The following is a 13086-nucleotide window of genomic DNA, read 5'->3' as shown; positions in this document are numbered from 1 at the left end:
AGTCTTGTGGTAATTTCCACTACCTTATATACGGTAGGGAGCTATGTTCAGAGAGTCTCTCTTCCCGTTGGCTCATGTACCTCCAACAAGTTATACTACAGTCATTCACAATTATTCATACTGATTCTGACATACACACATCTGTCTTAAAATGACCATTGCACTGTTTAAAAATCTCCCCACATCATTGGCATTGTAATGGTAAATAGAAAATAAACCACCCGTCTGTTTTCAAATATTTTCTGTATTATAAAATTTACATTTAGGCATGATCTCATTTTTTACAGCAATAAAAGGGAACAATCAAAGCATTTTCAATGACACACTGCAATTATAGTGGCGGAGAACAGAACTTAAATTGCAACATTAGCACTTGATAAAGACACGCACGGGACTTTCATTTTTCTAAACTGACTGCATACTTTCGTGCACACACACAGCTCCCCCAGTTAGGTAATTACCTTATCTGTTCAGATTCTTCTCTCTGTGAATGTGGCTCTCTTGGCGTAACTCCAATAAAAAGGAACGCTTGCCTTCTCAAGCCGGGGTCATTGCCTGGAATTCTCAGCTTTTTCAGATAGGACTGCCTCTGCCAGTGGAAAGGTAATTCTTTCAGCTTTCCCCAGTCTCGACTGCAGCAGGACACCCCCACAGCCAGGTCTTCTCCCCAGTAGTGCAGAAAGATGTCTGCCTGTCTTTTTCCCTGCTACTGCCCACTAAAACTTTCCTCTCAGCCCTCTTTATGACGTGTTCCAATGAAATCCATCATCTCTCATCCTCCTACTTTTCAACAATAGCTTCGCTTATACATTTGCAATTGTTGCAAATCTGACTTCCTCCTTCCTGCCGTTACTGTGCACAACAACACGGATAATCAGGCAGAGAAGAGAAAAATCTGCACACTCATTTAAATGGTTTTCAAAGTATGCCTAATTCTGCAGTAGAGAACACATTTTATTAGTGGGTTATATTAAAATAAGGTTTTATTAGTCAGGTTAATTGTTAATATGTTAGCTGTTAATTTTCAAATGTGTCTCTAGCAATATAGGCATTTCAGGTGAAAAATAGTGTGCATTTTTAAATGAACACGTGTGCTTTTAACTGTAAAAATAGCTTTGCATCTTATATATTAAAATCGTTTTTTTGACTGAATAGCCTGTCTTTCCTTGTTAATCTGCTAACCCATATAGCAATGCACCGCACCCTTGTGGTGGTGCTGCAAAAAAAAAATGCTACTTGTGCAGTAGTACTGTACTCTGTGCTGTAACATGCCAAATATCCTTACATATACCCTCCTTTTGTTTTTTAGAACTTGGCTATAATCCAAGCCAATCTCTAAAAACAACTTGTTCTTTCTTTTTCTCTTAAAATGCATGTGTATTGGGATATCTTTCTCTTCCTGACGTAGTCAGTAAAATCAGTAACATTTTCATTTTTACTGATAGCACAATCAACCATCCACCCATGATTAGCACCAAGATAGCCAAACCCACTATTGAGCGTTCCCCCCAGGTTCCCCAATTAAATCTTTCCACTTCTATTATGCCCAGATTACTAATTGTAATATTGTTTTTTCGCAAATTCATTTTCATAACATGTCTTTCTTTGTGATTCAATAAATATTCCACATCTGGATCTATTGGAAAAGTATCCCTTTGAAAAAAATCGATATTTTCCACTTGGCTTTCCCAAACATCATTTGTTACATGGAACAATGTTAATCCCCCAATTGACACAATTGCATCCTTTGGAACCTGTAAATAAAAAACATTATATTTTACCTGTTTAACCACGTATGTTCCATGGTTTAAATGTACTACCGTCATGTTCTTTAAACAGGTACTGACCAACCATTTACCTCTGACCATCTTAGCCTGTGCCATTTCTTCACTCCCCATATTACTAATAATCACTTCACATCCCTCTGATATACTTGGGTCAGATTTCAATCCACAAATAGCATCTGTGGCATCAGGAACAAACGGTTTACCTGGACACATATAATTTTGTTCTTTAAATGTTACACATGTTTCCAGGTTTGGTATTAAATAAACTTCAGGTTCCCATGACTGAAATGCCACCACTTCTGGAGTCTTAATCTTAATGAATTTGTCCTCTTGCCAAAATCCCACGTTGTGTACCCACTTCGTTTGATAAATAAGTTCAGGGGCTACAAATGGGATGCATAGCAAAAATCCGATCTCTAGTCTTTCCAAGTCCACATATAACGGCATTGCATTCCCCATTTCGAATGCAATTCTTATCTGTATAAGGTCAATTTCCCTCCTGGTCAATCTTTCTATCATTTGCCGAATGATATCCTGCGAAACAAAATACAAGGGAATATGTCCTTGAATCAATTGTGAAACTGCAGTTTGAACTTCTCTCATATAATTCGTTAATAGTCTATCAACAGGACTCATTATGTTCAATATTTCATTTAAAGTTCTGTCATGCTTAAGTATTATTTTAGTCGCCCGTTGCATCACATCCGCTTGTTCATTTAGAATGATTGCAGTTTCATTTATGAATCTTACTTGTTCATCCAGTCCCCCTCTAATTCCATCTAATGTCTTTTGTATTATTTCTAGGTCAATACTCAGTTGTTGTGCTTTAGTACTCAGTGTTCCTACCGAAATAGAATTGGCTGTTGATATTGTAGTACCTATTATTGCCCCAATTATAGACATTACCATTGATATCGCGAGCATCACCGCACCTCTCTTTCCTCTCTTCTTCTTAATGTCTGCTGAATTCACGAATGTTTTTTCCAATTGCATTAATATATCTCTTATTGACTGCTTAGCGTCCTCTTTTCTTATTTCCAGCCACTCTTTAGTCTGTTCAATCTTAATTCCGGTATTGTTCAAATGTTTTTCAATCAAAATCTCAGGATCCAATGGTATGTAGATATTTTGGAAAATCATCCTTCTATCACTCATGATGAATCCTGGTGCTTCTTCTACCGCGATACCAGATGCTGGTCCAGGTTCAATGACAACCTGTGCTTCTGAATTCTTGAAGATCCCTCCAAATATCACTATTGTTAAACATGTCATCGGTATCATCTTCAATGCTGATCGCTTTGTAGCCTTGGTCTTCACCCCTCTTTGGGGCTTTCCCGGAATCCGTCCTCGCGGTCTCCAGTACTCCATCGTCTCCCGTGGCCTCTGATCCCGGAACCTCCGACCAAATAATGTTAATTGTCTAAATCAAAATAGAAAATAAACAGATTAAGTACATAGCACAATACTAATTTCCACCTTTTTGCCAAAAATAAAACATGCTTGGTAAAAATACTTCTTTTTTTTTTTTTTTTTTTTTTTTTCTGAAATTAAACACAAGTTAAAAGAAAACAAACACATATAAAACAGCATTCAATATTTAATACACTTTCTCTCTGTACACCAACCACGAGCTTCCGTTATATGTGCATTTATTTATTTATTTATTTATATTATATATTTATTTATTTATTTATTTATATTATATATTTATTTATATTACAGTGTTTATGTGCCATCATAACAATCAACTTTTTTTTTTTTTTTTTAACTTCTTTGTCACTGCCTCCTGATTACACCCATTTATTTTCTCAAGGGACTCTATCCGTTTCCACATGCTCAAGCTGCCTGATCTCATGTCTGGGATGGCATGGTTTGATTTGATTTACATGGACAAACTGCTCTATTGCTGTTTCACCTTCATTTTTCAAAATTTTATACACTACAGGAGAGACTTTATCTATAATTCGGAATGGCCCCTGCCAGGCTGCCAGAAATTTAGAATTTTTCTGTTTACTTTTCCCAAAATGAAACTTGTACACCTGATCCCCTACATTGTATTCCTTTACTGATGTCTTTTTGTCATAATATGACTTAGCACTGTCAGCAGCTCTTTCCAGATTTCTCTGCACAAAAGCAAATGCATGTTGCAAATGCCTCCTCATTTCATCAATATATTCATGAACTGTGGATGCACTCACTAGAGTTTGCTCATGTGTTCTGTATAGTAGGTGTTGTGGTAACACCATTTTCCTACCTGTTAAGACCTCATGGGGGCTAACACCTGTTGCTTTGGCAGGAGTCGACCTGATTGCCATCAAAACCAATGGTAAACGCAAATCCCAGCTGGAACCTGCTTCTGCCACAAATTTCTTTAAAATGTCCACAACAGACCTATTGCTTCTTTCAACTGTACCTGAAGACGCCGCCCGATATGCGATATGTAGTTTCCTTTTCACACCTAGTATTTGCCATACCTTACTCATTAGAGTACTTGTGAAATGACTTCCTCTGTCTGACTCAATTCTTTGTGGCAACCCAAACCTTGAGAACACATGGTTCACCAGCAATGTGGCTGCTGTTTGCGCACTACAATCTGGTGCGGGAATGCACTCAATCCATTTTGACATCAAACATACCACACTCAAAATATAGCGGTGTCCCCTGCTCGACCTTTTTAAAGGACCTACATAGTCTATTTGCAAATCTGACCATGGGAGAGTTAGGCCTCTTTTCATCAATGGTGCTCTATGCATTGGTGAAGCAGGTTTAAATTGGGCGCATACTAGACATCCTCTAGTATATAATTCCACATCTTGGGACATATGTGGCCAGTAAGCATAATCTTTTAGTATTTCTAATGTCTTTTGTGAACCTCTATGGCCTGCAGTTATGGCATCGTGTGCATGGTGTAGCATTAGTCCTCTGAATGAAAGGGGTACTACCCACTGTATTTGCCCTGTTATGGACTCTCTAATCATGAGCCCATCCTGTAATCTAATTCGTGTTTTGTTCTTTAATAACACCCTCAACTCTTCTTTTCCCATACAATCATTTTCTGTTAAAGGATTTTGTTCAGGATCCATCAAATGATTATAATAGATTCCCAAAATTTGATCATTCTTTTGTGCCACAATCAAATCTTGGTCTGGCGTGTCATGACTCCACTGCACCACCGGTTGATCTACCTCCTTTGGTGCTTTAGAACGTGTGACTGCATCAATTTGTATTTCACCCATTAAATAATCAATAGGTAGTAATTCTCCCATCACAGCCCCAATCTTAGCCAGATGGTCTGCCTTATCATTTCCCTCCTTATCCTCTCCTGGTGTTTTTAAATGCCCACGAATTTTTCTCCAGTATATTGTTAAATTATTTTCTGACACCAATTTGTCTATGGCTTGTATCATTTTTCCATGTTTAAGTGGCTTTTTGTTGTATGTAACCATGCCTCTTGCTTTCCAACCAGGCAAATACTCCACAAAGCTATTCCGTGCATAGTCAGAATCAGTCACCAGGACAATTTCACTGAACTTTTTATCAACTGCAGTAGCAATTGCTTTATAGATGGCTGCCAATTCCGCCACCTGACTGCTCCTATCTCCAATCCTCATCCCTATACTAGGAACGCCTTCACATTTCAACCAGACATTTCCTATTCCTGCCACTAATTGTTTATTACTGTCATTTTCAATGTGAAAAGCACAACCATCCACGTATACAGTTGGCAAATCCTTGCATGTTTTTTCATCAAAAGCTTTGTGTGGTGATTGTTCAAATTCCTGTAAACTAGCTTCCACATCCATTTCATTTGTTATTTGTTCAGCTGCACAGTCATGTAAGTCAGCTAACCCTTGAGCAATTGGGCTCTTTTTATTTTGTCCATATCTTACTTCTACGGGAAAACCTTGTAATGCCAGCGTCCATGAAGTGATTCTGGATTGCGCTAGATTGCCTGATCTAATTCTTTTACTTTCTAAAAATTGCAAAGGTTGATGATTTGTTTCAATAATCACCTTTTCTCCCTGAACAATGGGGCGAAAATGTTGTAGCGCCCACACAGTGGTTAATAGGGCCTTCTCACATTCATTAAATTTCATTTCAACTTGGGAAAATGCCTTACTTGCATATGCAATGGTTTTGTGATTCAAATCGTGTTTTTGTGATAACACTGCTGACATACAATGTTCAGAAAAGCCTATTTCTATAAAGAAATCCCTATCCTTTATGGGGTATGCTAAACATGGTGCCTTTACAAGACATTCCTTCAATCTAGCCACTGCATCAGATTGCTCTCTTTCCCATCTCCAGGGAGTATTTAGTTTAAGCAGTTTAGTCAATGGTTGAGTGATTTCTGCATAATTCTCAATGAACTTTCTGTTATAGCCTGTCATCCCTAATAAACTTTTTACTCCTTTCACATTTTTAGGATCTTTTAATCTTTGTATGGCCTCTATTTTCTTCCTTTGTGGATTTAGCCCATGTTCAGTCACTTCATGCCCTAGAAAGTTCACTTTTTTCTTGCACCATTGTGCTTTTTGCAAAGATACTTTGGCGCCTGCTTTCTGCAATTGGCCAAGCACATGTCTTATTTCATCAAAATGGCTTTTAAGGTTTTCATTTTTTATCAAGACATCATCCACATAAACTATTGTCCCTCTTTCCGCTGCATCCGGCATGGCCTTTCTCAAAAATATGCCAAATTCACTCCCACTATTGATGTACCCGAACGGAGCTCTAAGCCAGGCATATTGAGTCCTGTCAAATGTAAAGGAAAATAGGTGTTGTATCTCCTCTGCCAATGGCACACACCAATATCCAGATGTGAGATCTAACGTGGTAAATACATTTGAACCATGTATCTGAGCTAGGCCCTGATCAATGAATGGTAGTGGCCATCTAGATACTGGTACTCTTTTATTTAACTCTCTTAAGTCTGCACACAGCCGCCATTGACCATTTGGCTTTAACACACCTAAAATAGGCGTATTGGATGTGCTATGAATGGGCCTAATTATTCCCCGTGATTCCAAATTTTTAATAATCTCTGCCAATGATTCTAAACATGCCAGCGGTAGTCTATACTGGCGTACAAACACTGGATTTCTGCTACAACCTTCTGGTAGTGTGGCCACATGTAAATCAGTTAAACCACAATCATAAGCATCTTTTGCAAATACATCCTTGAACTCCATAAATATTTCCCTCAGAGTGCGTCGATCCTCATCGCTGTTACATGCATCCGCTAAGGAGATCTGCTCTTCTACCATTCTGGAAAATTCTGGAAACTCTTCTGGTAAAGGAATCTCAGCGCTTTCCTCTAACTGTGTGGCTGTGTCTTTTTGTAGAGCTGCCACTTTCAAATATTTTGGCATATCAGCTTCCACTTCAATGGGCTGATTTCCTGTTTCATTTTCATTTAAATTAAATATTATGCAATCCTCTTGATGGCAGCACACTGTCTCATTTGAATCATAAGGATACACAGAATGAATTTTAAACATTCCTTTGGGCTGAGAGTCCAGGTGTTCTGGCAACTCGCCCTTGGCATCTACATATTTTTCAGGAATATTCCCAATCACCATGTTATTTAAATCTGCCGTATAATGTGATTTTTGTATGGCCATTCCTAATGGGGAGTTTTCCTCTAAATGAATATCCTGACAACCTTTATTATTCACCATGATTTTTACAGATCCCTCACCAATGTCTACCAATGGAATGTATTCATAATCCAGGCCTTGCTGTTTTATGGATTCATTCAGGCATACAAATGCATCAGAGCCTTTCATCTGCTGTCCATTTTTGCATTTCAGTGTTATTGCAAACTGTTTTGTAAATGCAGGAATAATAGTATTTTTCCTCATCTGTAATTCGACTGCATAAGGAACTAGTTGTGCACAATGATAAGCCCTTCTTTTGTCTTCAAATTCAGGCGCCGGCCCACCTAGGCGCGACCATATTTTTTGATTAAGGAAATCTAACACCATACACATTCTGTGCATGATGTCATTGCCCATGTAAAATTCATTTTGTGCTCCACTCACTATCCATACATTATGGTAAATTGCTTTCTGCCCAATGCTAATTTTAAGCATGCATCTGCCTGTAATTCGGTTTTCAAAGTTTGGACTGTCCAACCCAGAAACATATTGGTTTTTAATCCTAAATTTCGGGATTTCTTCCCTCTCCATAATTTTTTGCAACAATTTCTCATTAATGAAACTCCTTTCATGTTCAAGCGCTAAAGTGGCTTTTATTGTTTTAAGATAATCATTTATACCAGCGTGAACCCATGGTTGCTCATCTTCCATGTGTATCTCTGCCAGAGTGGTAATGTGTTTTTCTGAATCTGTTTTAGGAACAATATTCTGTTTGCATGTATTCTCTTTTAAATAGAAACGTAATGTGTGTTCGTCTATGGCAGTCTGCCAATCTTTCCTTGGGTCCAAGTATATTTGTACAGGTAGTTTTTCATTGTCGCTCTGATCTTTGTCTTGACACCTTAATATAACAGTGACACTAGGTATGCAGCTATTCTGTAGATATACCTCCACAGCATCCTTTGTTTTGGCAACGGTGTGACATTCTTTTATATTGCTGTTTTGTGATTTTAGTTTCTTAGGCCTCAATGGTTTTTTGGTTAAGGACCACAGCACTCCATTCACCCCATCTATGAGAGGAGACAATCTTTTCAGGCAATCTGTCCCCATCAGAAATGGAATTTCACAAATAGATGTGATCAATACCTCTTGTTTCATTCTGTGCTTTCCTATTTTTATGTCAACCTCAGTTACACCTATGATGGGCACCTCCTCCCCATTAAAGTTATGCACTGGGCCTTGATTTGCCTTCACTGTGATCTGACTCTGTGGAGGCCTCCCTTCATTGATACTCTTTACCAGCTCCTTGGACATAATTGTGGCCTGTGCGCCAGTGTCAATCATAGCAAAGGTGTGGCATTTTTCTTCTACAGTGATGGGTGCATAATATCTGTCCTCAACTTCCTCTAATACACATAAGAAATGTGAATTCTTACTGATTTCAGGGCTCACCTTTCTCAGGCCTTTTTCACTTTTGGCTAAGCACATTGGTAAATGAAAAGACATTTTTCCCTCCTTTTTACCCATTTCTGTGCGAGATATTTTATTCATTTCTCCATGTTCAGAGGTTTTTTGGAGTGTGGCCACCGTTCGCCCATCCATCTGGGTAACATCAGAGACCACATTACAACCTTCCAACTGAACATGTGTCACAACATCATTCAGCAATTTGTCATTTTTTAATTCTGTGCATTTGTGATCATTTAGTGTAATACCAGCCCTTTCAGCCTCTTCAAAAATATGTGGCTCAAAGAATTTTTCAGGTGATTGACTTGTACCCTCCTTGTGAGTATTTCCTTTTTCTGTCTGTGTTTGGTAATTGTTTTGCTTGCCCAGGGAAGGAGCTATGGCATCCCCATTTACTCCCTGTTCACTGGTATTCCCCATGCATGAGTCATTTTTCTTAAATCTGTCCCTTTGTTCTTTTGGAATTCCTAATGTTTCTTTTTCATTTGTGCAAATCTTTACTGTTTTATTTAGCTCTAAGTTAAACCGTACCTCTTTTTTAGAAGTATTTGCACTTTCTGTCACAATTTCATTTACTGGTACTTTCATTTTTAATCCATTAGTCATCTCAGAGTCGTTATGCAAAGTTATATCAGAGCAATCTGTCATTTTGGCACTGCAGTTATCATGAGTACTTAGTCACTTTTCGGAAGCCCCCCGGTCATTGCTATGGCCATCAGCCCCCTCTTTGGAAGGTTGTTTTTGCGCTGTATAGAGCTTTCCTATTTGCTCAGCTAACATTTTCACTTGGGCCTCAAGGCATTGGAACCTTTCCACCTCTCTAGGATCCTCTTTCTGTGGCCTAAGTCGATATTGGTTGTTTTCCCCCTGATTGGATCTATTCTGATACCTCTCAGGTGATTGATACCGGTTGGGATGGTTTCTGAATTCTTGATTCATTTGTGGAGGGGAGCGGTTTGCACCCATCCTTTGATTATAGTCCCCTGGTGGGGAATCATTGTACTGGCGTGGACTGTAGTTCACGTTTTGCCTCATGTCCTGTCTCTCAGATTGTGGGTACTGGCCCCTATATTGATTTCCATTATCAGTAAATCGATCCACATATCGGGGCCTATCCTGATTACCATATATCATGGTGCTGGGATCAAATCTGCTCTGTGTCCCCAATGACTGGTAGGGACCATCATTTCTTTGATCTTGATTTTGTCTCTGGTTATTGTTCATACCTGCCATATCAGACCGGTATCTTACCCGGGGTCTATCTCCTAAATATCTAGGGCTGATGTAGCTCTCTCTATTACTAGGATCATGTGATTGGAACATTGGTACAGGCAATGGCGATCTTTGTTGATTACCCCTTTGTTCAGGTGTCACATTATTTTTACCTTGGCTTTGAGCAGACTCAAGGGACATTTTGGCTGACCTGATTTCCATTACTGTGGCTGAGGGTTCTTTAGATTTAGGCCTAGTATCTTTCATTTTATCACTTTCTCTACCCTGACAATAGAGTACCTCATATAGCTTGGTGCTTTGATGTACAATCCATTCAAGGGACTTGTCACGGTCAAATTCACGGACCAATTGGGATATGATGTCTTTCTGTAGCCCATAGAAGTATGCGGTTTTAAACTCATTGGAATTTGAGTCAAAAGATACATCAAAGCGAGAGAATGCTCTTTTTAAGTCTTGTAAAAATTGGCGAGGTGATGTATTAGGTCCAGCAGTAATAGTGTACGCAACTTTCTTTGCCTCTTGCAATGACTGAAAAGGAGAAAAATGACGCCTAATTTCTTTTTCAAACTCCAGCCATGTCATATTCTGCTGTTCATTTAATCCCCTTATGATGCTGGCCGTCGGGGCATCTAAAGTTAAATGAAAATATTGTCTGTACTGTTCCTTAGGTATCTGGAGCGCTTTAAAAATGTCATGCACCGCTTCTAAGTGATCCTCAATGCAGCATTCACCTCCCTTTTTAAATGGTTTGATCAGGGCTTTAATGGATTTCATTATTTTTATGGGGCTACTTGTTGCAATGCATGGAATTGCACTATTTTGTGATTCAATCCTGTTTTCAGGTGTATGAGATTGGTGGCTGCCCCCAATGGGAGTATCAAATCCCCCAAGGGCGCTGCAACCAAGTTCAGTCACCGGCCCAGTCACTGGGGCACTAGCTCTTTGGGCAGAGCTAGAATTCACCTCCACTCCATTGAATGTGGTACCCTGCCGCCTCTCCTGTGACCTGGGAATGCACATTTGCTGTTCTAAGTCCTTACACTTTTTAAGGAGTCTGTTGGCTTCATCATGCAAATAATTATTTTCATCACTCATTTTATTAATTGCCTCCTGCATGTCACACATTTGAATTTGGCATTCATTGAACTCTTTATTTCTTTTGTCTCTTTCTTGAATCATTTTAATCATTTCTTGTTCTACACTCTGGAGATCACCTTCTTTTTCACAATGTTCTTTTTGTAAAATCTGCATTTCTGAAACAACCTCATCTTTATCCTGCCTAATGTGATCCACTAAGGCTTTTAAGTGTGTCAATTCTTGCTCACTATCTTCAAATTGTTTCTTGCTTTTGGATAACTGAGTATCAAAGTCTCTGCATTTTAATTGCATGTCTTTTTGGCATACATCCAATTCTGCTCTCAACATTTCCTGATTTTTACTTGCCCCATCTATTTCAGTCTTTAACCTGTTAATTAGCTGAGTATCATTCTCTTGCATTCGCAGTGACTTGTTTAAAATAAACCATATTTTGCCGCATAGACGTATTAAACAGTCTTTCTCTGCACTTTTATCGGCTGCATTCAATAATCTCGTAAGGCAGACCTGAATTATGCTGCCTTCTGCAAAAATATTGTCTAGTTTTTCTTTCTGCACCTCACCCTGAATGCGGTTACTCCATTCTAAGGTACTGTTCGAAGACCAATTCCCATGTGCAAATAACTTTGCCTCTAAATATTGCACTAGATCTGAGAATGTGGTTTCCCTTTGTGACATTCTGAAATTCGTTTTTAGTGGCACACTGCTATTATAAAATGGGTTCCCTTTAATGTGCAAATGGCAGTGTGAGACACGCTTGCCACGCCCAGTAGGTACTCTATGATCACTTTCCCGGCCTGCAACGCACCATAAATATGTAGGGTATTTTGTGGAGATTTGGGGCCTGACGGTATTTTATTACCGCCGAGAAATAACTTAGCAATAATCACTCTTTGTATTCAGATTTGGCCATGTGCAACAATAATACAATGGACATGCATTATTTCAGCACCCAGACCTGCATATTTGGTATACGTGGTTGGTGGTATTTTGGTGAGCATAATTCCCTTGTTTTATTTGTGGCCCCAATGTCCAGAATCCCTTATCTTCGCTTAGATTTTTCGTGTGATCACTAGAGAGACCTCAGACCTGCATTCTAGGGAAACCACAATTTCCAGGGATAGTGTTGGTGCGCCACCATGGGCAAACTCACTGACTTATTTACGACAGAGAGCTATATGTGGTAGTCTTGTGGTAATTTCCACTACCTTATATACGGTAGGGAGCTATGTTCAGAGAGTCTCTCTTCCCGTTGGCTCATGTACCTCCAACAAGTTATACTACAGTCATTCACAATTATTCATACTGATTCTGACATACACACATCTGTCTTAAAATGACCATTGCACTGTTTAAAAATCTCCCCACATCATTGGCATTGTAATGGTAAATAGAAAATAAACCACCCGTCTGTTTTCAAATATTTTCTGTATTATAAAATTTACATTTAGGCATGATCTCATTTTTTACAGCAATAAAAGGGAACAATCAAAGCATTTTCAATGACACACTGCAATTATAGTGGCGGAGAACAGAACTTAAATTGCAACATTAGCACTTGATAAAGACACGCACGGGACTTTCATTTTTCTAAACTGACTGCATACTTTCGTGCACACACACAGCTCCCCCAGTTAGGTAATTACCTTATCTGTTCAGATTCTTCTCTCTGTGAATGTGGCTCTCTTGGCGTAACTCCAATAAAAAGGAACGCTTGCCTTCTCAAGCCGGGGTCATTGCCTGGAATTCTCAGCTTTTTCAGATAGGACTGCCTCTGCCAGTGGAAAGGTAATTCTTTCAGCTTTCCCCAGTCTCGACTGCAGCAGGACACCCCCACAGCCAGGTCTTCTCCCCAGTAGTGCAGAAAGATGTCTGCCTGTCTTTTTCCCTGCTACTGCCCACTA

At 39.1% G+C, this 13086-nt stretch overlaps 2 protein-coding genes across 3 annotated transcripts in view; one reads left to right on the top strand and one right to left on the bottom strand.

Annotated features, from left to right (window-relative positions):
* CSMD1 (CUB and Sushi multiple domains 1) overlaps positions 1-13086 on the top strand; it is a 5442057-nt gene that overhangs the window by 2505209 nt on the left and 2923762 nt on the right. The window lies entirely within an intron of this gene.
* Positions 229-13068, bottom strand: LOC138453349 (uncharacterized). Its single transcript, XM_069606097.1, has 2 exons — positions 12829-13068; positions 229-3207 (listed from the first exon to the last, which is right to left on the bottom strand). Exon 2 carries the CDS (start codon positions 3153-3155, stop codon positions 1365-1367), a length of 1791 nt encoding a protein of 596 aa, XP_069462198.1. The 5' UTR covers positions 3156-3207; positions 12829-13068; the 3' UTR covers positions 229-1364.

The sequence above is a fragment of the Ambystoma mexicanum genome, chromosome 4p, assembly GCF_040938575.1.
Source record: "Ambystoma mexicanum isolate Mex_15411 chromosome 4p, UKY_AmexF1_1, whole genome shotgun sequence".
NCBI classification, from domain to species: domain Eukaryota; kingdom Metazoa; phylum Chordata; class Amphibia; order Caudata; family Ambystomatidae; genus Ambystoma; species Ambystoma mexicanum.
Note: the sequence above shows the minus strand (reverse complement) of the source record. Positions and strands in the feature narration are given on the sequence as shown.